Consider the following 22,393-nt stretch of genomic DNA (forward strand, 5'->3'; position numbering starts at 1 on the left):
TGAGCTCAGTCGTTGTGACGGGTGGCTCCAAGCATCCATCCACGTCTGCATTGGGCGGTTGCAGGATGGACGGACCTCCCAAGGAGCTCGGTAAGCTTGAACTTCTCTGGATCTATGAAACATTCAGTGAAGGCTCCCTCAGACTTACACACACACACACACACACACACACACACACACACACACACACACACACGAGCTCAGCCAGGGTTGAGTGTAGTGCCTCAGCAGGTAAGTACGCTTGTTGTACAAACATGAGGGCATGAGTTTGAATCCCCAACATCCAGGCAGAATTCTGAGCATGGGGAACAGACACAGGGACCGCTGGGACTGGCTGGGTGTCAGCCTAGTTTTAGGCTCAGTGGAAGACTGTATTTGAAGTGAGTAACGTGGAGAAGAAATGAACAAGAAAACTGATGTTCTTCTCGGAGTGTCAGGCAAACACACAGAGATAGGAACCAGCGCTCATGTACCAAAGTACCACAGTGGGGCGGTGTGTGTGTGTGTGTGTGTGTGTGTGTGTGTGTGTGTGTGTGAGAGAGAGAGAGAGAGAGAGAGAGAGAGAGAGAGAGAGAGAGAGAGGGAGAGACAGACAGACAGACAGATAGACAGGGACAGAGTGTAGTGGCAGAGGCAGAATGATCTGCCTATACAAATTGCCTCTCTAGAAGGCTAAACTGATGATCTTGTAATAAATACACATTTAGTACCTGAGCTGAAACACACCTACTACCTAAAAGTAAGGCAGAAGATTGGCTGTGCCCTCCTCTCTGGTCTCTGGTTGAAGACTATGTGCAGTCTCTTGTCTATACCTGAGTGAAGTAGTTTATCTCTGTAATAAAGAAATAGCTGATACCATAAGATCCCTTCAAGGATTTGAAATCATCCTGCCCCTTAACCCCTTAACCCTCGTCCTCCTCCTTCTCCTTCTCCTTCCTCTCTCTCTCTCTCTCTCTCTCTCTCTCTCTCTCTCTCTCTCTCTCTCTGTGTGTGTGTGTGTGTGTGCTCTCACTGGCTGACAAGTGACACCTGGCATCACCATATCTCTGCCCCCCTCCCATGGATTGTGGGATTGAACTTAGCATCTTATGCTTACAAAAAATGCACCTCAGTAGTTTTTATAGCTTTTTTTTTACAGACACCTGGAAGTTTATCAAATCCTCCAATTAGAGGTGAAAACATCAATATTTTTAGGACTTTCTTGAATTTGTGATTTAATATGTTTTTAGATAATATTTTAATATTCTGGGACAGGAATTTAGTTTTATCTTGTGAAATTTGTGATGAACTCCAATATTTTGTGACTTAAAAAAACAAACAACCTTGATTGCTACTCAATCCATTCCTCTCCAACTCCATCCTGCACTGTTAAGTAATACCATTCCCGTTTATGTTGTTAACTTGCTGATTCTGCCCTTACCCTCCTCCATGAGCATCGCTACATGCTACACTCATTTTATCTTGGATGTTAGCATGCCAGGGGATGATGACAGTTGCTTAATTCATTCTAATAGGTTATAGATCATAGACACTTTGCAAACCTCTGTGAACACAGAAAGCACTAAGCAGATAGTGTGTCCATATCAGAGTTTCTGCACTTCACAAATATTTGTTTCTTATGTGCATAAACCCCAACAACAGCAGGGTGTTGGTGGCACATGCCTTTAGGCTCAGTACTGGGAGGTAGAAGCAGGTGCATCTCTGTGAGTTTGAAGCCAGCCTGGTGTACAAAGCAAGTTCCAGGACAGCCAGGACTATACAGAGAAATCCTGTTTCAAACAAAACAAAAATCCAACTACTTAATGTATTTTACAAACTGCAAAGTCCTACCTGGGTGAAGACTTCTGCTCAATAGTGACATCCATTTCTAAAGACAAAGGCAAGATGAGCTTTATAACAGTAGTAGCAATGATAACACTAACATGATATGGCTAATGGTTCATTAATATGCTTTTCTTCGAGGCTATCATTGGAGACTATTTTAGAGTGACCATATATACATAATTAGTACATTAGGCGGCTGACGAGATGGCTCAGGACACAGAGGGGTTTCCACCAAGCATATGACTCAGCTCTACCCTGGAGCTCAACATAATGGAAGGAAGGATAGAATTAAGTCCTGTGAGTTGTTTCCCGATCTCCACACGTGATGAGGGCTATGGTGTGTGTGTGTGTGTATGTATGTGTGTGTGTGTGTGTGTGTGCGCGCGCGCGCAGGTATGCACATCCATAAATTTAAAGTTTATGTATAAATACATTGAAAACTGCGATTTTTGTAAACTTCAAGTATAAAGATAATAAAGGAATTAATCACAGGTTTAATCCCCAAAAATAAACTATTGTGCACACTGAACATGGTCGGACTGGTAGAAAATGGTGTCACTGTCAGAATGTCTATCGCAAGCTGGCAGTGCCTGAGAAGTGGCACGCTGATCGATTGTTTGTGCTTGCTCTGGTCCCAGGAGATCAGACATCCTCTTCTGGCCTCTCCAGGCACCAACACACATATGGTGCACAGACATGCACGCTGGCAAAATACCAATACACGTGTGGTGGCTTGAATGGGAATGGCGCCCATAGACTCATGTGTTTGAATGCTTGGCTCATAGGGAGTGGCCCTGTTAGGAGGTGTGGTCTTGTGGGAGGAAGTGCGTCACTGTGGGGCGGGCTTTAGCTGTGGCCTCGTGGGAGGAAGTGCGTCACTGTAGGGGCGGGCTTTGAGGCCTCATGCTCAGACTACTCCCAGTGTGGCACACTGTCTCTTTCCGCTGCCTGTGGATCACAATGCAGAACTTTCAGCTCCTTCTCCGGCACCATGTCTGCCTGCACACGGCCGTGCTTCCCGCCATGACGACAATGGCCTAAACCTGTGAAGCTGCAAGACATCCCAAAAAAATGTTTCTCTTCATAAGATTTGCCGTGGTCATGGTGTCTCTTCACAGCAATAAAACCCAAATTAAGACAACACATAAGATAAACAATTTTTTAAAAAAAAGAAAACAGATTATTTGAGGGGACAACTGAAAGCTAGCAACCATCTGGGGTAAGGTGGGATCTCCCACCACCTAAGGAAACATGATGCACAGGACATAAAAGGGACTTTTCACACATATCAGGTATTCAAGACGGGAAGTAACTCTATCGCTTTCCTGTAGCTCTGGCAGATGACTTAGAATTGTCCTCATTTTTGTATGCTATTGTAGAAGACATAGGAAGGCCTCGGAGGCTAACTCGTTGTCATGAAGGTCTAGGCTCACATGTGGACTCTACAAAGGGCTGGTAGATAGGGAGAGTCAGTTTGCAGTACCGTGTGAGGCTATCAGCAGGAAGCTGATGTGCCAAAGCAGAGAGTTGGCCCTTTAGGAATAATCAATGAACATAAAAATGATCAGTAAGCACCGAACATTCATACATACAGTGTACACCACAGCTTCAAGGCTAGACAACATTCCTCCAGAAAAATGTGATATTAAATGAACATCTCACTCGGGGTTACCAGTCAGGGAAGCTCGAGAAACGCCCGCCCCACCCCCAGAGAACACAGCAATTGCCGCTGCCCTTGATTGAGAGCGAAGACCGATTGCTGAAGATATGACATTCTTTGATGGCAGGGCATAGAGGAACCAAGCTAGAGCCGGCCTGAACATTTCCTCCCCACAGGCTAGTTTTTATAAGATGCTGTGCAAACTGGTGGGGGAGAAAAGCAATCATTGTTGTTACCCAGCAGCAGGTGCTGAGTAACACAGGGCGGACCTGCCTCGCTAGATGTGGCGTGATGGGGGGCAGGGATTAAGGCTATTGGATAACCAACTGCTTTCTGATTGGGTTCCTGGCCTGCTCCATAGGAAGGAATCGTGCCTGGTACTGTAAACATGGCCCAAAGCTCACGGTTTGGGAAGTCATAGGCCCGGTTTGGGAAGTCATAGGCCCTGTTGGTAGGTGAGGGTGTTGTTTTGATAGGTGTCTTGTCAAACTACCTTCTAATAATTTACACACATAGGTTAGTACTGTTCTCACCTGGCTCAGAGCCGCTGTTTATGGTGGGCAGCAGTTAATGCAGAGACTCATAGCTGGTCAAAATGCTTAGAATAAGTGACTGTTGGGTACTTAACCCTAACTTGGGCATCTATGTCAAATTCTCTCCTGCCCTCAGACTCAGAGAACTTCACAGAAGAAAGTTGGAAAGAAGAGCCAGGGCACGGGGAGGGCACTGTATTCCAGACATGGCTTGAGTATTGCATCACATGGACTCACAGCTACCTACAAAGACCAAAGCAACACTCCAGCAGGCAGCACTGACTAACTAGACTCTGTGGGCTTTTAAAAAAGCAGAGATTAAGGCAACCGTGGTGCGTGCCTTTGATCTTAGCAGTCAGAAAGCAGAGGCAGGAGGATCTCTGTGAGTTGGAGGCTAGCCTGGTCTACAGAGTGAGTTCCAGGACAGCCAGGGCTACACAGAGAAACCCTGGCTGGGGAGCAGGGGGCGGGGGGAGAGAAGAGAGAAGAGAGAGGAAAGAGGAGAGAGGAGAGAGAAGAAAGAGAGAGAGAGAGCACGAAGGTGTGTTAGATGTGTTGGGGGTTAAGGAGGGAGTGAGGAAATGGAATTAGGTAAATCAAGATAAAACAGGTATGAAATTATCAACTAAGCAAAAGATATTTAAAAGAAAAATTGAAAAAAGTATGTATGTGTGAACTAAAAAGAGCAACTTCTGTCTAAAAGCTTATCCCATAATGACTGCAGTCTCTGATATATACGGACATCCTGGCAGTAAAGGCTGGCATTGCCAGAGTGCAGGATGAAGTTTGACTACACGGGGCACCAACATCTGCAGAGGAAATGCAGTGCACACACATCACTTTGAAAGCTACAGTAGACATGAGGAAGGAAAACACCTGTCTTGGACTGAAGGAGCAGCTTAGGTTCTTGATAATTCGGGGATAATGTCACAGGAGAGAGCGCTCAGTAAGAAGAGGGAAACAGCTTCCCTTTGGAACTGGACATTTCAAGACTCAAACGTAACTAGAAAAATCAAAGTCATGAACTACTTGCATACATGTGCAGTCAAAATGGCTACTGCTGTGATTCGTGAGTCTAACAAGCATAAAAATTCTGAAACAGAGGCTGGCCATTCACACGGGTGGGAAAATATTCATCTGGCATGTGTCAGGCCCAAGGTTCACTCTCGAGCCAGGTCATAAACAAAGTTCCACAATGAAGAATTCCGTACCCTTTGGTGGTTTTATTTAGTCTATCCTTTTCTGTTTTCTGACTCACAAAGTCCAGGAACTTATCACCATTCCAAACATACCTAAATGAAATGAAATTTCACTGAGTGTGTAAATATCCAATAGATGTAGTCATCTGTGTGCAGGTGTGCAGGTGTGCAGGTGTGCAAGCAAGCTTGTGTGTATGCATTTAAGGTTGTATGTCATTATTTCTCCCGCATGTTTATGTGTGTGTGAGGGAGATCAAGAATAACATCTTATGTTGTTTCTTCTCAGGGACCATTGACCTTGTTTTAAAGAGTCTCTTAATGGGGTCTGGGACTGGTCACTAAACTCTCCATCTCCTGAGTTTCAGGACTATTAGTGTGCACCACCATGCCTAGCTTTTTACTGGAACACTGACATTCTAACTTTGATTCGAATACTGATGTGTCAAGTACTCTGCCCACCGAGTTATTCCCAATCCCTAAGAGCAGTTCTTTAAAATCCCAGTTTAGTGGCAAGTATGTTTTGATGTAAATACTCTGACATTAGGACCCTCTTTCACACAAGAGCAAGGAGTTGTGTCTGGGGTAATCATGGTAAACTGCATTGTCATGGTAGTCACATCTCTTAAGCTAAATAGGAAGTTAGACATGAGGGATCCGGGGGACCTGTGGCAGTGTCACCTGATGCGTAAAGGGTCAAATTTTTGAGGCTACGTAGGTTGTTCTCAGAGTGTCACTGGGTGTGTCCTCTACACTCTAGAACCCCCATGTCCAGAACTAGCTGACACCAAATACACTTCATGGAGGGTTGTTTGGTTTTTTTTTTGGTTGTTGTTTTTTTGGTTGTTGTTGTTGTTCGTGGTGGTGGTGGTGGTGGTGGTGGTGGTGGTGGTGGTGGTGGTGGTAGTTTTAAAGGGCCCGTTGATTTGCATTTTTGTTTGTTTGCTTGCTTGCTTTTGCTTTTCAAGACACAGTTTTTCTGTGTAGCTCTGGTCCCTGTATACCAGGCTGGCATCAAACTCAGAGATCTGCCCGTCTCTTCTTCCAGAGCCCTGTGATTAAAGGTGTGCGCCACCTCCCTGGCTTACAGTTTTCTTTGTTTGGGGGATTTCTTGTCTTATTGGATTTTTTGTTTTTTCTTTCTTTCTTTCTTTCTTTCTTTCTTTCTTTCTTTCTTTCTTTCTTTCTTTCTTCCTTCCTTCCTTCCTTCCTTCCTTCCTTCCTTCCTTTCTTTCTTTCTTTCTTTCTTTCTTTCTTTCTTTCTTTCTTTTTCTTTCTTTCTGAGAGAGAACATGAAGCATGGGGAGGATTTGGGAGGAATTGGGGGAGGAATAAACAGAAAAAGAATACATTATATGAAAAACATTTTAGTCAAAACTGTTAGGAAACTTTGCAGTTGCCACAAATGGACACTCATACAGTATCTACTTTCTCGACAGACCCTGACCTCATTATAATATTATTATATTATATAATATTATATAATATTGCATTGTGGCTCTGAATCCCCTTGTGACCTTTTCATGATAATCCCAGGAGGAAAGATCCTGAAATTGTGATTCAGAAAGGGGAAAAAAGATCTCCTCACATCATGATATACAATACATCTCATAAATATCCATAAACACTTCAGTAACAACCCACAACATAGAATCCTAGTTTCTGCTATTTTCCCTTTGGTCAATGCACTTTAATCTTCCTGTGCACTATATTTTGCTTTGCTAAATTAATTGCTTAAATTCAGATCATGCAACCATTGACTTTCTAGAATATCACCCTCCTGGACTGAGGACATAGCTCAGTAGCAGTAGTACAGCATTTTCCCAGGGGGCCCTGCAACTCAATCTCTAGTACCACATTAAAAAATGTCTTCCTTTTCTTAACAAAAAATATATTTAGCACATATGTAGCAATACATATACATTTGCCACACATGTAGCAAGTAGGAAGCTCTGAGCTAGCCTCGGGCTTCTGGAAGGCAAAGCCTTTTATTCTTCATCTCTCTATAAAGTATCTTCACCAAAATAAACATTTATCCAATTAAAGTTCTTTTTTCTTCCCTGTCCTCATATCAATGAAACATACAGACATCTGTGGATGGCTTCAATCTGAAATGCGCCTCTGAAGACAAATGTGTTAAGAATTTGGTTGCCAGTATGGAGTGCTAGTGACAGGTGATCTGATCTAACTTCATTAGATTAACCCACTGATGACTTCGTAGCTGAATTTGCTACTGGGGGTGGAGCCTAGTTGGAGGAAATGACTGTGGGTGCCCCTGTGACAGCCTTGTGCTGCCTTGAGAGCCTTCCTCTGTCTTTTTCTGCTTCTTGGCTTCTGTGAACACTTTCCTCTACCACTTGGTTTTTCTACCCAGACTTAAAGCAAACACTTCAGACCATCTTGGGCTTAGGGCTCAGAAAGAAACCTTGTGCCAAAATACACCCCTCCTCCTTTCAGCATTTCTTGTGTGTTGGCGCACAGCATCACAGCTGGCTAATATGACATCAAAATAGGGAGCAAAGGAAAAAAGAATCGCATCTAGCAATAACATTAACTCATTATGATGGATAACCTAACATATTTGATTATTCATAAGCAATTTAAGGAGACACCCAGAGGCCCACATACCACCATGCCATATGGCACTGGAGGGCAGAAGTCTCCCAGGGGCCCATCAACAGTATGGCCTGCCCACAGAAGAGCCACTGTGATGTGCAAGCATGTGCAAGCATGTGCTGAAGAGATAGGAGAGAAAGAGAAGCAGACGGTTTGAACACAATGAACAGAGACAGAACTTGAGGGTGGAGAGGAGTGACCTGATTTATTGTCCCAGCCTGTGCTGCCACTGAAGGCCGTGTCTGGGTCTATAGCCACACAGCAGCAGGGTTCTCTGTTGATGTTCGTGGCTCATATTAACACTAAAGACCACGCTGATCTCCCTGGTCTGGGATGCTGCCTGTTGATGTCTGTCCGAGTTAGGGTTTTACTGTGGTGAACAGACACCACAAACAAAGCAACTCTTATAAAAGACAACATTTAACTGGGGCTGGATTATACATTCAGAGGTTTAGTCCATTATCATCAAGGTGGGAGCATGGCAGCGTCCAGGCAGACATGGGGCTGGAGGAGCTGAGAGATTCACCTCTTGTTCCGTAGGCAGCTAGGAGCAGACTGACTGCCAGGCAGCTAGGACGAGGGTCTTAAAGCTCATGCCCACAATGACATACTTCCTCAAACAAAGTCACACCCCCAAACAGTGCTACTTCCTGAGCCAAGCATATTCAAACCACCACAACTTCCAAGGACTGTGTAGAGTTGGCTCCACCCCTCATTAGCTGACGCATTCTGGAGGGCTGCCCCCACCCCTCACAAAGCTCTGCATCTCACTTGGACAACATAATAGAGCTAGCCCTGGTGTCAGGAGTGCTGGTGAGCTGGCCCTCAGAGTATGAGCTCTAAAGAGCTGGTCCTGCCACTCTGTGGTAGCACGAATGAGGGAGAGATGCTCTCCCCCGCCCCCCCTTGGCACCTGAGTCAGACAGGAGATTTGGCCCTGGCTGAAGCACTGGAGAGAAGGTTCTGCACTTGGCCTGGGCAGCACAGTATTGATGATGCTGGTGCCAGGGTGTGGGTGAGCAGGTCCCCTGAGGGCATGAGCACAGGAGAGCTGGCTCTGGCCCTTGCCAGCTGTAGCATTGGGTGAACTGGCCAGGGCAGTGCTGGAGAGCTTACTTTGGTCTTGTCGATGCAGAGAGTTGGTGTGCTGACCAACACAGCTACTACCCAGGCCCAGATCCAGGGCTTTGAGTTGTCCCGTCCCAACAGCTACCCCATCTATGAACTGCTGGAGCATGTGAAGGGGCTGGTTCTGCAGATCCAAAGCTGCAGCATCTTCATGACACTGGGCAACAACATGCTATCTGAGAGGAATCCCAGTGAGGATCCAGTAGTGATAGCGCAGCAGAAGTCAGAGGCCTCAGATCAACCAGTGACCCACTGCAGTGACAAAGGTGTGGACAGAAGGGTACACATGGTATACACTGTCACATGCCACAGCTTCCTTGACAAGATGTTTTTATGTTTTGCTTTGCTTTCTTTTGTTGTTGTTTATTTTCTCTTGGTGGAGGGTTGTAAGGATAGAGGTCTGATACGAAGGAATGGGGAGATGAGTGGGATTGGGGTGCATGATTGAAACTCACAAAGAATCAGTAAAAAAGTTAAGGAAGGAAGGAAAGAAAGAAGGAAAAAACACTCCTGTGGGGAAGATTTGGTCTGTTTTAGGAAATGAAAGTATTGCCTGATTCTAGAAACAAATATAAAGTCAATTTTAAAATCGAGCACAACTAAAAGCTTCTTTGGATGGAACTCAATATGAAAGATTTTCAGACCTCAATTCAGATGTGGGTATGAGGGCCGCTGTCTTTTTCCGAGTACTAATAAGTTTGGCAGGTTTATGAGTGCAAGCAACAGCAGCCCCTAGATAGCTTTGGATGGAGGTAGTCACCTGAAAAATCAAAACGGGATTAGAGAGATGGGACTTTCTGTTCCATTCCCTAAAGGCTAAGCTGATCACCGATAGGCAATGATCTAATCAAGTAGGCCTCCATAAGGAGACCTTCGTAAAAAACCAAAGGACAGACTCGGACTAACCAGGATAAGTGAGCACCTGGAGGCTCCTGGAGGGCGCGGTCTTCAGGTCATGCCTGGGGCTTACTTACCACTTTCCTTTGTAGTCTCCTGTATAGTATAATAGGCATCAAGTTCTGTGAGCTGCAAAGGAGGAGGAGGAGCTGTGGGAATGCAGTCAGAAGCACAGGTGGGACGTCCTGGGATTGTGGCTGGTGTCTACAGTGGACAGCAGCCTGGAGGACTGAGACACTGTGACTCGTTTTTTGGTTTTGTGTGTGTGTGTGTGTGTGTGTTGTTTTGTTTTGTTTTTTCCTTTTCTATGAATTTCATTCCAGCCCTTGTGCTTGGAACTCTAACAACTGCACTGTCTCCCAGTTCCAAACACTCAGATAAATCACATTGGAAATCATGAAATGTTTACTACAAACGGAAGTTGTAAACTCAAATACAGATGGAAGAAATGCAGGTAAGAATGAGGAAGTAGGCAGGTGTGTCCTTAGCATAACAGAGCCATCATCAATAGTGTCAGGGATTGGTGCTTACCCGGGATGGGTCTCAAGTAGAATGGGTTATTGGTTAGCTATTCTCTCAGTCTCCACTCCATCTTTGTAGACAAGACAGGGACAATTTTGGGTTTAAAGTTTTGTGGGTGGGTTGGTGTCCTTATTCCTCCACTGGAGGTCCTGCCTGCTACAGGAGGCAGCCTCTTTAGGTTCCATAGCTCTACTGTTATGAGTTTCAGCTAAGGTCATCTCCACAGACTCCTGGGAACCTCCCCCTCCCAGGCCCTGGCATGCCCGAGAGATGCCCCTGCCCTGCCAGCTGCAGACTCCCACACATCCTCTGGCCCTCTGGCCCTGTCTCCTGTCCCTCCCTACACCTGATCCTGAATACCCCCCCCCACTTCCCTCCCCACACCCTCTCCAACCCAGTTCCCTCCCTCTATGGGCCCACGAAGACTATTTTATTCCCCTTTCTGGCTTCTATTCTTTAATCCCAAGTATCTGCCAAAGATTCCTGATGTTTAATGTCATCTCAATTAATGGAGGAAATTAATATATCTATGAGCAGAACAGAGTCAGAGACTTGAGTTGTACTCTTTGTGCGGTGTCTCCAAATGCTTTTGTAGGAAGCAAGCACTGCAGAATCTGTTTCTTTCTTTAGTATCTCACCTGAGCAAAAATGTAAGCCACAAAATGCAATGGAAAGAATTTAATGCCTTCTTCAAGAATGTCTCCAACATAGTAATTTCTACTCTGTTTGTTCTGAAGTTCTACAGACTTGGAATGAAATGAATCCTACATTTCATGGAATGACCAACACTTTATTAGAAGGACTGCTTTTGCTGTTTTCGTTGACTGTATAACTTTCAGTGTATAATAGCTGACCATGACAGAGCTCTCTAAACTTGACACCCATATAAAAACTGGAATGTAACTGCTTGTGTCTGTAAGCCCACCACTGGAGTGGCCTGTCCACACTGTCCCCGAGGCTTGCTGGCTGGCTAACTGTCTAGTTGAATTGGTGAACTCCAAATTCATTTAGACACCTGTCTCAAAAACTAAGGTGGGGTCTAGTGGGGTGGCCCCACAACACTAGGCGCTTGGCATCCAAGCATGGTGACCCAGGCACTGTTGCTCAGAGTCCATGTAAAGGGAGAAGGAAAGAACTGACTCCAAAGAGTTGTCCTCTGATCTCCACACATGTACTATGACAGGAATGCCCCTACATGCATCATATGCATGCGTGCACACATACACACAGTAATAGTGGAGAGTGATTGAGTATGTCACTGATCTCAACCTCTGGCCTACACCTGTGTCTGTACCCACACCCACAAGTGCACAAACAGGACCACATGTACACACGGTACCAGTACTTCAGTAATACTTTTGATGACTAGCCCATTTCAGAACAGTGTCATTCGGTAAATGTTTGAGCTTTTGTATGTAGAAAATAGAACCACGTGTTCGTTGGGAACGGAGTTAAGTGATCTCACCTCTGTTTTGGCTTCAGTACCTGCTTTATGCCCAAGCAGTTGGTTAGCTAGTGATGCTTCCCTTCTCCACGGCATAGTGAAGAGGAATCCACAGCACCTGAATCAGCACCATGCTTTGCTGAAATGGCCACCCGTTCTTCACTGCCTCCTTGGATTGCCTGCAGGTATCGTAAAGAAACACATCATCAACTCAGGGAAGTCGAGGCAAACATTCCAAGAATTTCACGGAATAGTCAACTATAAATGAGAGAAAATGATATGTTACACATACTATCCCCCTCCATTTAAGACAGTGTCTCTTTATGTAACCCAGGATTCCTAATTTCAAAGCCTCTGTATGTTAGTATCACAGGTGTGTGCCACCACACCTACATACTCTAAGTATCTACATCCTATCCTCCTCTACTGAAGCTCTTGTCCACGATCTACACTCACTAGAGGGGTGCGGCTGTGATCCTCACAGGCATTAATGTTAAAATGTTGCAATGCTCCTCTATTTGAAGAGTCACTACGTCTGGATGGTCACAGGTACAAGCAAAATGCAGAGCAGTTCTGAGACAATAAGAGGAAATTTAGGAAATCTCAGCATACCGAGTCAAAACACATTCGTCCACGCCACGGGGAATATTCGTATATAAGACATTGTCTTCTCTATAACAAGAACCCATTGGGATCTACATTTCATTTGCAGCGCTGCAAATCACATGGCCTGCTCCACTCAGGGCAAGGGCCCCATCAGCGAGCCACATCCCAGCTCGGAACAGCCTGACTGAATAAAATGAACATGGCATTTAGATCGAACTTCCCTTGGGTTCAAATACTGCTCTAATCTGACATCTGCTGGCTATTTGCTAGGTGAAAGGACTAGAAATAGCAGTTAGCTCCGTACCCCACTTTTTAGTGGGGTTATTTGGATCTCTGGGTTCTACTTTCTTGAGTTCTTTGTATATATTAGATATTAGCCCTCTGTCAGATTTAGGGTTAGTGAAGATTCTTTCCCAGTCTGTTGGTTGACGTTTTGTCCTTTTGACGGTGTCCTTTGCCTTACAGAAACTTTGTAGTTTTATGAGGTCCCATTTGTCAATTCTTGATCTTAGAGCATAAGCTATTGGTGTTCTATTCATGAACTTTTCCCCTGTGCCCATGGAGCTAAACAAAGAATTTTCACATGAAGAACTTCGGAGAGCTGAGAAACACCTTAAGAAATGTTCAACATCATTAATCATTAGGAAAATGCAAATCAAAACAACCCTGAGATTTCACCTCACACCAGTCAGAATGGCTAAGGTCAAAAACTCAGGAGAGAGCAGGTGTTGGCGAGGATGTGGAGAAAGAGGAACACTCCTCCACTGCTGGTGGGATTGCAAGATGGTGCAACCACTTTGGAAATCAGTCTGGCGGTTCCTCAGAAAACTGGGCATGTCACTTCCTGAGGATCCTGTTATACCACTACTGGGCATATACCCAGAGGATTCTTCAGCATGCAATAAGGACACATGCTCCACTATGTTCATAGCAGCCCTATTTATAATAGCCAGAAGCTGGAAAGAACCTAGGTGTCCTTCAACGGAGGAATGGATACAAAAAATGTGGTATATTTACACAATGGAGTACTATTCAGCCATTAGAAACAATGAATTCATGAAATTCTTAGACAAATGGATGGAGCTGGAGAACATCATACTAAGTGAAGTAACCCAGTCTCAAAAGATCAATCATGGTATGCACTCACTGATAAGTGGATATTAGCCTAGAAACTTTGAATACCCAGGACATAATCCACATATTAAATGATGTCCAAAAAGAATGGAGGAGTGGTCCCTGGTTCTGGAAAGACTCAGTGCAAGAGTATAGGGAATTCCAGAACAGGGAAGTGGGAAGGGGTAGATGGAAGAATAGGGGGATGGAAGAGGGCTTATGGGACTTGTGGGGAGTGGGGACCCAAAAAAGGGGAAATCATTTGCAATGTAAATAAAAAATATAAATAAATAAAAATAAAAATGAAAAAAAAAGAAATAGCAGTTATGGGGCTAGAGAGAAGGCTCAGCTGCTAATGCTTACCGCTCTTGAGTTGGGTTTCCAGCCCTGACATCTGGTGGCTCACAACTGCCTGTAACTGTAGCTCCGGGGGATCTGATGTCTCTGGCTTCCACAGTGTGCAGATAGCCCTTCACAACATACGTATATAGTAGTTTTGTTGCTCAAATCACTTTAAGGCTACCAATAAAGGGCTCTAAAAGAGGAAGAGTGGGTGGTGGATTTGGAAATTAAGGGAAAGTTTTGTTTCTCATAAAGACATCTTGAATGCTACATAGGATGCAAGTTCCAGATGCCGGAGAGACTGAGGCAGAAAGAATGCCCAAGATCCTCTCTCCTCCCTCAGAACCAAGCCCTAGAAGGCAAGGCTTCTGCCACATTAGCTCTGTTTGTGCCCAATAGCTTCTTCTCCTTTTGCCCCTCCACAGTTCCAGACCCTCTTTTCTACCTGTTCTTCTTGTCTGTGTCATCCACATCACATTCCTGAATTTCTCGAAATGTACAATGTCCACAGCACTGCCACCAGCAGCCCTGTGGCGTCCCATGGCTACATAACTGGTAAGGTGTGTCTGCACACTTTAGTGACTGTCACCACTAACACACCTAAAGCCCAAGCAGGCAGTCACAGATAGGTGCGCAAGTTTGGGGGCTCTGAGCCATCTTCCATCGATGAGGCCAAGGGCCTCCCAGACTCCCCCCCCCCCATTTCTCTCAAAACTAGGACTTTGAAAGCAAGCCACCAAGTCTCTACGATCTTCGAGGAGCATCCTACCCTGGAGGGCAGGTGGTTCCTTATTTGTCAGCCCAGTTCATCACCTGCTTAAGCACAAGTACACACATGCATAACTCTGAGTGGTTCAGTACCTGTCGGTGGCCTATCTCATCGCCAAGCCACACCACTAAAGCTCATGCCACAGGTGCTCATGTGCCTCTGATACCGGTGACAGGAGCCTAGCCAAAAAACAAAACAAAACAAAACAAACAAACAAACAAAAACCACAGCATATGTGCAAAGCTCCCCCTGTCAATCACATCTCTGGAGCAGCGTGAAGGTTCAGAACCCAGCTCCCAAGGTGAGAGCACAATTTCCTGACAGCTCTGTGGTGGGATCCTGAGAGGCGCCCTGTCTTTCCTGACCCCACTATTCAGACTGCTTGCTTTCTTTTCTTAGCATGTTTGGCTATTGTAGGCATTGCTCATCAGACCCTGTCTCATTCCCTCCCCTTCAGTAAAAGGGTGGCAGTCCTCCTTTTTATTGGATTGACTTGGATTCTTAAGAGCAACACACACACACACACACACACACACACACACACACACACACACACACCTTCATTGGTATTTAATTAAAACTTATGTTTCCAAAATCTTGTTGTGTCCAAGCTTTTAAAAATTCTGCAAACACAGACAGTATAGAGCTTGATAGTTTATACCTAAAATCTAATCTTCCTTAGTGTTATCTTTCTTCCTCAGTGTTATCGTTCTTTCTTTCTCTTTCTTTCTTTTTTCTTTCTTTCTTTGTTTCTTTCCTTCCTTCCTTCCTTCCTTCCTTCTTTCTTTCTTTTCTTTCTTTCTCTCTTTCTTTTGTTTTTACTTATTTTTATTTTCTGTGGATATTTACGTGCATGTTTGTCTGTGAACCACGTGTGTACCTGGTTCCAATGGAGGCCAGAAGAGGGTGTCAGACCCTGCAACTGGAGTTACAGACAGGTGTGGACTGTCATGGGTACTGGGAGTTGAACTCTAATCCTCTGGAAGAACACTAGTACTCTTAACCACGGGGGCATCTGCCCATTCTATCTTTCTTTTTTGATCATATTTAGAATGTACTTTAAATTACTTTTAGATGCATTCATTCATAATGTTTGCAAACACATTTTATACCTATGCCTTGATGTCATATCCTGCAGTATTGCTGAACTTTCTTGCTGACAGCTCAGAGAACAGTCTTGTAAAAGTCCAGCTGGGCAAGTGGAACGTTTACTATTGGTTACCGGCAGAGTGATGTGTGACTTATGGTGCATGTGTGGAAGTTGCCGTCACCCGACCTCTACCCCCCCGCCCCCACCCCTCCCCCCACCCCCTCCAGCTTGCTGTGCTATGTGGCTTTAAGTCTGCAAAGGGATGGACACCACCCAGCGTTCACAGCAGAAGAGACTACACATTCAGAAAACAAAGCACAAACAAAAACAGACTCAATGCTGCACGGCTATAGAGCCTCTGTATGGCTCTTATCAAGAATTTTCGTGGTTTCAGTAACTACTTCGGGGCAGTGGAAAAGTGTACTTATAATAATACAGTCTAGAATGCAGACCCAATGCAGCTTGCTGCAGTGTACAATTACTCTGGCTAAGACACAAAGGAATAGATTCCCTAAACATACTTCATTAGAGTGTGGAAATTGTCTTTAATTCTCCTTCCTTCCTTCCTTCCTTCCTTCCTTCCTTCCTTCCTTCCTTCCTTCCTTCCTTCCTTCCTTCCTTTTCTTTTTTGTTGTTTGGTGTTTGGTGATTTTTTGAAACAGAGTTTCTTTGTGTAGCTCTGGCTGTCCTGAAACTAGTTCTCTATAGACCAGGCTGGCCTTGACCTCACAGAGATCTGCTTGCCTCTGCCTCCCGAGTGCTAGAATTAAAGGCATTACCGATTTTTTCTTAGTTCTTAATCATAAATAGATTTAGTAAATCACTATTGTCTTACTAATTAGATGATCAGATCCATAATTTTTCTTATTTATTAATGTTATTATATAATAATTTTTACAGAAATTATAATTTAATTTAATATACAGAAAATTGCATATTTAATAGACTTGGCCTAATAAGTTCTTTTAAAAATATTGATTTTTATTTTGTGTATGGATCTTTTGCCAGAATGTTTGTCTAGGTATCATGTGTGAACTTAGTTCCAAAGGAGGCCAGAGGAGGGGGTTGGATCCTCTTGGAGGACTGGAGCTACAGACAGTTGTGAGCTACCATGTGGGTTCTTGGAATAAAAAACGGGTCTGGAAAAAATCTTGTGCTCTCATTCACTAAGCCATTTCTCTAGCCCTACTCACCCGCACGCACGTGCACACACACGCAACACATGTATATTCTCACGTGTGCATGTGCACACACATACACAGAGCAGGAAATTTGAAAGGATATATATGATAGGCACAACATACTATTTTAGATATTAAGTCACACATTTGAGATGCAACCACACTGTCATGATATATGATGTGTTTGATATGTTACTCTGTTCAGCTTGATAGTATTACACTGAGTACATCTTTGTCTAAATTCAAGAAGGCTATTATTCTGAGGTCTTAGTTTGTTGTAATCTTTCTCGTAGTTTCCTGTAGTGAAAAAAATCAACAAAAATGTTATCATGAAGCCTATTATTATGTATAATTAATATATTCTAATAATACATATTATATAATTGAGGGTATATATTATAAAACTCATTCTATCTAGCAATTACCATATTATTTCAATTGGATCATTTACAATACAAGTCCCATCTTTGTTGTTGCGACATATTTCATTGTGTAGATACATCATGATTTGTTTATCCATGCACTTGTTTGTGGACATTTTAATTATTTCTAGTTTTTTAGTTAGCAAGAATAAAGCTGTGTACATTTGATGGCTTGATTTAACCTTTCAAAAATATATTTAAAGCCGGGCGTGGTGGCGCACGCCTGTAATCCCAGCACTTGGGAGGCAGAGGCAGGCGGATTTCTGAGTTCAAGGCCAGCCTGGTCTACAGAGTGAGTTCCAGAACAGCCAGGACTACACAGAGAAACCCTGACTCAAAAAACCAAAAACACCAATATATATATATATATATTTAAGGTATCATTACACACCATGGTAATGTATACTTATTAATTACAAAATAAATTTATATATAAAGCTGCTATGTACACTCATGACGTTTTTTTGTGAACAAACTCTTTAATTTTTTAAAAAATATTTTATGGATTTATTATATGTATATATGTGAGTATACTGTCACTGTCTTCAGACACAGCAGAAGAGGGCATCAGATCCCATTACAGATGGTTGTGAGCCACCATGTGATTGCTGGGAATTGAACTCAGGACCTCTGGAAGAGCAGCCAGTGCTCTTAACCATTGAGCCATCTCTCTAGCCTCTTTTTAAATTTTTTTTTATGATGAGATTTTTATATATGTATGAAGGTTTTGCTCCAATGTAGCCTGGTGTGTGACTGGTGTATGTTCTTGGAGATTGGAAGAGACCATTGAAACTGGAAGTACAGAGGTTGTGAGCCATTAGGTGGGTCCTGGGAATCCCTCCCCAGTCCTGTGCAGGAATAAATGCTCTTAGCCACTGAGCCATCTTTCTAAACCTAGGGGGAAAGTACTTAGCCTTAAAAGTACTTCCTGCCATTTAGGTAGATTCATGAACTTACTTTTTGAGCTTCATGAAACCTGGGAAACTTGGCAGGTAAGGACCCAGCGTGTGTGAGTATAAGCAACTATTCTTCAATTGGTGAACAAACAAACATATATGTGCAACTACCCATCTGCAAGATCATTTGTCCGAGTCATGATTCATTTGTGATGGGCCATCCAAAGCTAAACACTAAGAACTTCTCTAGGGGATGATGACACGAAACAAAAGCCCTTCTAGGGGGTTGGTATGAAGAAAATCCTGTTGCTAGGGTTTGAGACTGTAGGAATGGGGGAAGGGATGACAGTCATAGCGGCACAAGCAAGGTGGAGGGAGGGTCAAGACATACAGGATGTTCAGGGATGCTGACTACAGCCTCTCTAGCTGTACACTGACCAGTTTCCGTAGTAGCATCCACACCATTGTGACCTTGATAATGAATATCCTGAACCACCAGGACGAGCATCACCAAGGTGTCTTTCTTGAACTTGAAGCCAGCTGACACTACTCTAGACTGGATCACAATCAACTCCCTTTTTTCTCTCTCCCGGAGACAGGTTTTCTCTGTGTAGCCACACTATCCTGTAATGAGCTCCGAAGACCAGGCTGACTTCGCACTCAAAGATTTGCTTCTTCTGCCTCTGGAGTGGTGGGATTAAAGATGAGCACCGCAGCCAGGCTCGCAATCAAGGTTTAGCAAGATCTCCAGCTGATTTGTGTTCATGTTTGCATGGGGAAGCGCTGCACTCTGACAGACATGCTTACTGGTTCAGGGTTTTCGCTGTGTAGATTACGCTCGCTGAGTCCTCTTACCACAGCCTCCAGACTTACAGGGATGTGTCACCATATGCTGCGTAATGTTTCTTATGTGTGGAATCATACAGTGTATAATTTTGTCAAGACTTGGTACTTTGACACAGCATGAATTTTGAGTCTCATCCAAGTTTTGGCACTTGCCATTAGTTCATTTCATCACTGCTGAATTCAAACTTTAAAGGTATAAAAGAAAGCAACCAAACTATTACTTATATAATGACAACGTTCAATCTGCCCTAAGATACAAGTAAAAATACACCATCTGGTTTGTAGACAATTCAAACAATACCACACTTAGGCATGCCTTGGGGAGCCGTAGAAGGTCATGCTTTAGTTTGTCCAATGTGCATTATCAGAGCATCTCAAAAGCACCTCCTAGCCTCACTTCATGTCTTTATTTTTAATTAAACCAATTGGCAACGGGATATGCTACTGATTGTTTTTTTTTTTTTTCCGCCTACCCTTTTCACTTAGTGGACGAAGGGTTCCATAACGCGCATGCTCCTTTTACGCCTTACCCTGACCCTCTCCAACAACCTCCTGGGCACTAGCACCTCCTTTCTAGCAGGGCGGAAGCGAAGCCCTCAGCTTCAACCTGGCACCTGCTCCCTCTCCTCCAATCCCGCCGGACATTGTCCTGGCTCCGCCCACCGGCCTTCGCCTTGAGCCCCGCCCGCTCTGGAGGGAGCCCCCCTTGGGGCTCGACTGCGCCTGCGCAATGCGGCTGGTGGGCGGGGCGAGGATGCGAGGAGGGGCGGCCGCTAGGGCTCCGAGCCCGGGCTGCTCGGAGCTGGCAGTCCTCCGGGCAAGGCTGAGGTAGTCGGAGTTCTGTCTTGTCCTCCGCCGCCCTCGAAAGTAAACTTTGCCACTCCACCCGCGGGGTCCCCAGTTCTCGCCGCAGCGCCTCCGGGCGGCGCGGTCCGACGTCAGGGCCTGTCTGCCTCCCCCGGCGTGGGGCCTTGAGCGCCATGGATGCGTCGGCGCTGGAGCGGGACGCCGTGCAGTTCGCGCGGCTGGCAGTGCAGCGCGACCACGAAGGCCGCTACTCCGAGGCGGTGTTTTACTATAAGGTAAGGACAGGCACCCAGCTCGGGCCGCGTCACCCGATCGATCGAGTGCTGGCGGAACCCGGGGCGGAGGGGCGGGGTCCTGCTCGGGCCGCCGGAGCCCTGCTCGTCAGGCCGCAGACTCTCTGCTGCTTGTGGCGCCGGAGGTGGGATGGGGAGTGAGTGGCCTGTTCGCTCTCTGTTGGCCTTGATGTAACACTTGATGTGAGGCCAAGCGTGGGCGATCTGTCGGAATATGCCAGTAGTGCATGTTCGAGGTAAAAAAGAAAAAGTAAATTAGGAAAGAAATTCATCTGACTCTAGCATTCGATGTATGTCTCCATGATTGTTTTTCTGAACGTGTGTGTGTGTGTGTGTGTGTGTGTGTGTGTGTCTGCGCGGCTTTTTACTTGAATCGTATCGTTTGTACTATTTTGACACCTCACTTCTGCATTGTACCTAGATAACATTTAGTTGCTTTCATGTGCTACATTTACAGCATGTTCTGTATTTGGTTGTGACTTACTAGCATTGTAGTGGTGCAGGTAATATTCTTAGAGCTTAAAAAAAACATTCGTGATACTTCTTTTGGCTGACTGACTGGGAGCACAGTTGCTAAATCAAAGGGTATGCACTTCAGCAGTTCAGCCTGTGCTCTCCAGGCCTGAAGGTTTGCAAACACACCCGTCCAGTTGTATCTTCATTATACGGGCATCTTTACCTTGATTGTACAGAGTTTGTAAATATTTTCTTTAAGCGTACGTGCTATCAGTGAAGCATTGTAGGCTTCCGCTGTATTACTATTTTTATTTTAAAACCTTAAATTTAGATACTTTTGGTTTGTCTTATATTTAGATACTTTTGGTTTGTCTTAGGATCATTCATTTTATGTTTCCTAATTTTGATTTTACAATCTTACCTCCGTGTGTGTGTGTGTGTGTGTGTCTGTGTGTGTGTGTGTCTATGTCTGTGTCTGTGTCCCTTTCTCTCCGGGGATCTTGCTACATAGTGGAAGCTGTTTTTAAGTTTGCCCTCCCCTTGCCTTAGCCTTCCCAGTGCTGAGATTTACACGAATATGCTACCATGCCTGACTACCAGGTGATAGTTCTTTAAAAGAAAATTGTAGTAGTTTTGTGAAACAACTTAAGCAAATACTAAGTCTGTAAAATACTACCGTATAGCCTAGTATGGCGGCACCTGCTTATTTGCTTGTGATCCCTGCACACAGTACAGTTAGCTAAGAGGATCACTGAGTTCAGGCTGACTTGGGCTACATTGTAAGACTTTGTCAATATAAATAGCTTTTTCTAAAACAAAAGGGTTCCCCCTCCCCCTTTTATAAGTTGTCATTTAGGAATTAAAATTCATCCATTAGGAAGTTAAAACAAAAGGTGAAATCTTCAGCACAGTGTAAAACCAGGAGTCAGTTTAGGAAGTCTGAGACCCTGTAGGAGGAGAGAAACAGTGAGAGTGGGGTGGGGTGGTGGTGCAGACTGTGGGTCTGCTGCGGGATAACCAGGGTCCTCTGGTCCAGGAAGGCACAGGTCCGGCTGAGATGAGAGACAGAACAAACCACACATACACAGAGGCGGTTTGAATCTGAATGTATTTTGGAGCTCTAAGGCAAGGATTTTTATACAGGAAGAGTTGGTATTACCATTTCAAAAGATGTAGCCAGTGGGGCAGGCACAATTATCATAGCCATTTGGTACAAGGAAATGTAAAATCAGTCAGGTACAAAGTTTCTCAAGTAACAGATACAGAAGATCAATTTACAGATGTCATCAAACTTCCTGATTAGAATGCAGAGTCACTCATAGTTTACAGTAAACCTTCAAAGAGTTTTGAAGTTTCTTATACCACCTGGGTCTTAACAAGTTCTTGTGAGACATCCTTATCTAACATTTAGCCTTCTACCTTGTAAAACAAAATTTTTTGATTTAATCAATGCTTTCAGTACCAGTGTGCCAGGGTCATCCTTATACACATATGCACAGCCATATAAACCTGCATGTGGTTGGAAGGTTGTAATTATGTAAACAACTATGAGGCAAAGCCTTGTAATTCTTAAAAGGGAGTTTAGTGGTTAGTGAATGGACTTCAAAGACTGGATTATAAGCCAGGCCATAGGAATCCCTGTGAAGAGAGAAAAGGAGGAAGTCAGGACAAACTGCTACTTGAGAACTACAGGCCCATCTTAAATAGCTAGGAAGTAAGAGAATATAGCAAATTGCCAGGTGAGATTTCTGC

The 22,393-nt window shown here is 44.4% G+C and overlaps 1 protein-coding gene across 2 annotated transcripts in view; it reads left to right on the forward strand.

Moving 5' to 3' along the window:
• Nucleotides 1-19,831: 19,831 nt before the first annotated feature.
• Nucleotides 19,832-22,393, forward strand: part of Capn7 (calpain 7) — a 38,985-nt gene continuing 36,423 nt past the window's right edge. For both annotated transcript variants that reach the window (XM_052190086.1, XM_052190087.1), the window contains exon 1: nt 19,832-20,167. In XM_052190086.1, coding sequence (XP_052046046.1) covers nt 20,066-20,167 — 102 coding nt within the window. In that variant the 5' untranslated portion in view covers nt 19,832-20,065. The remainder of the gene's footprint in view (nt 20,168-22,393) is intronic.

This window comes from Apodemus sylvaticus, chromosome 8 (genome assembly GCF_947179515.1).
Source record: "Apodemus sylvaticus chromosome 8, mApoSyl1.1, whole genome shotgun sequence".
In the NCBI taxonomy this organism is placed as follows: Eukaryota; Metazoa; Chordata; class Mammalia; order Rodentia; family Muridae; genus Apodemus; species Apodemus sylvaticus.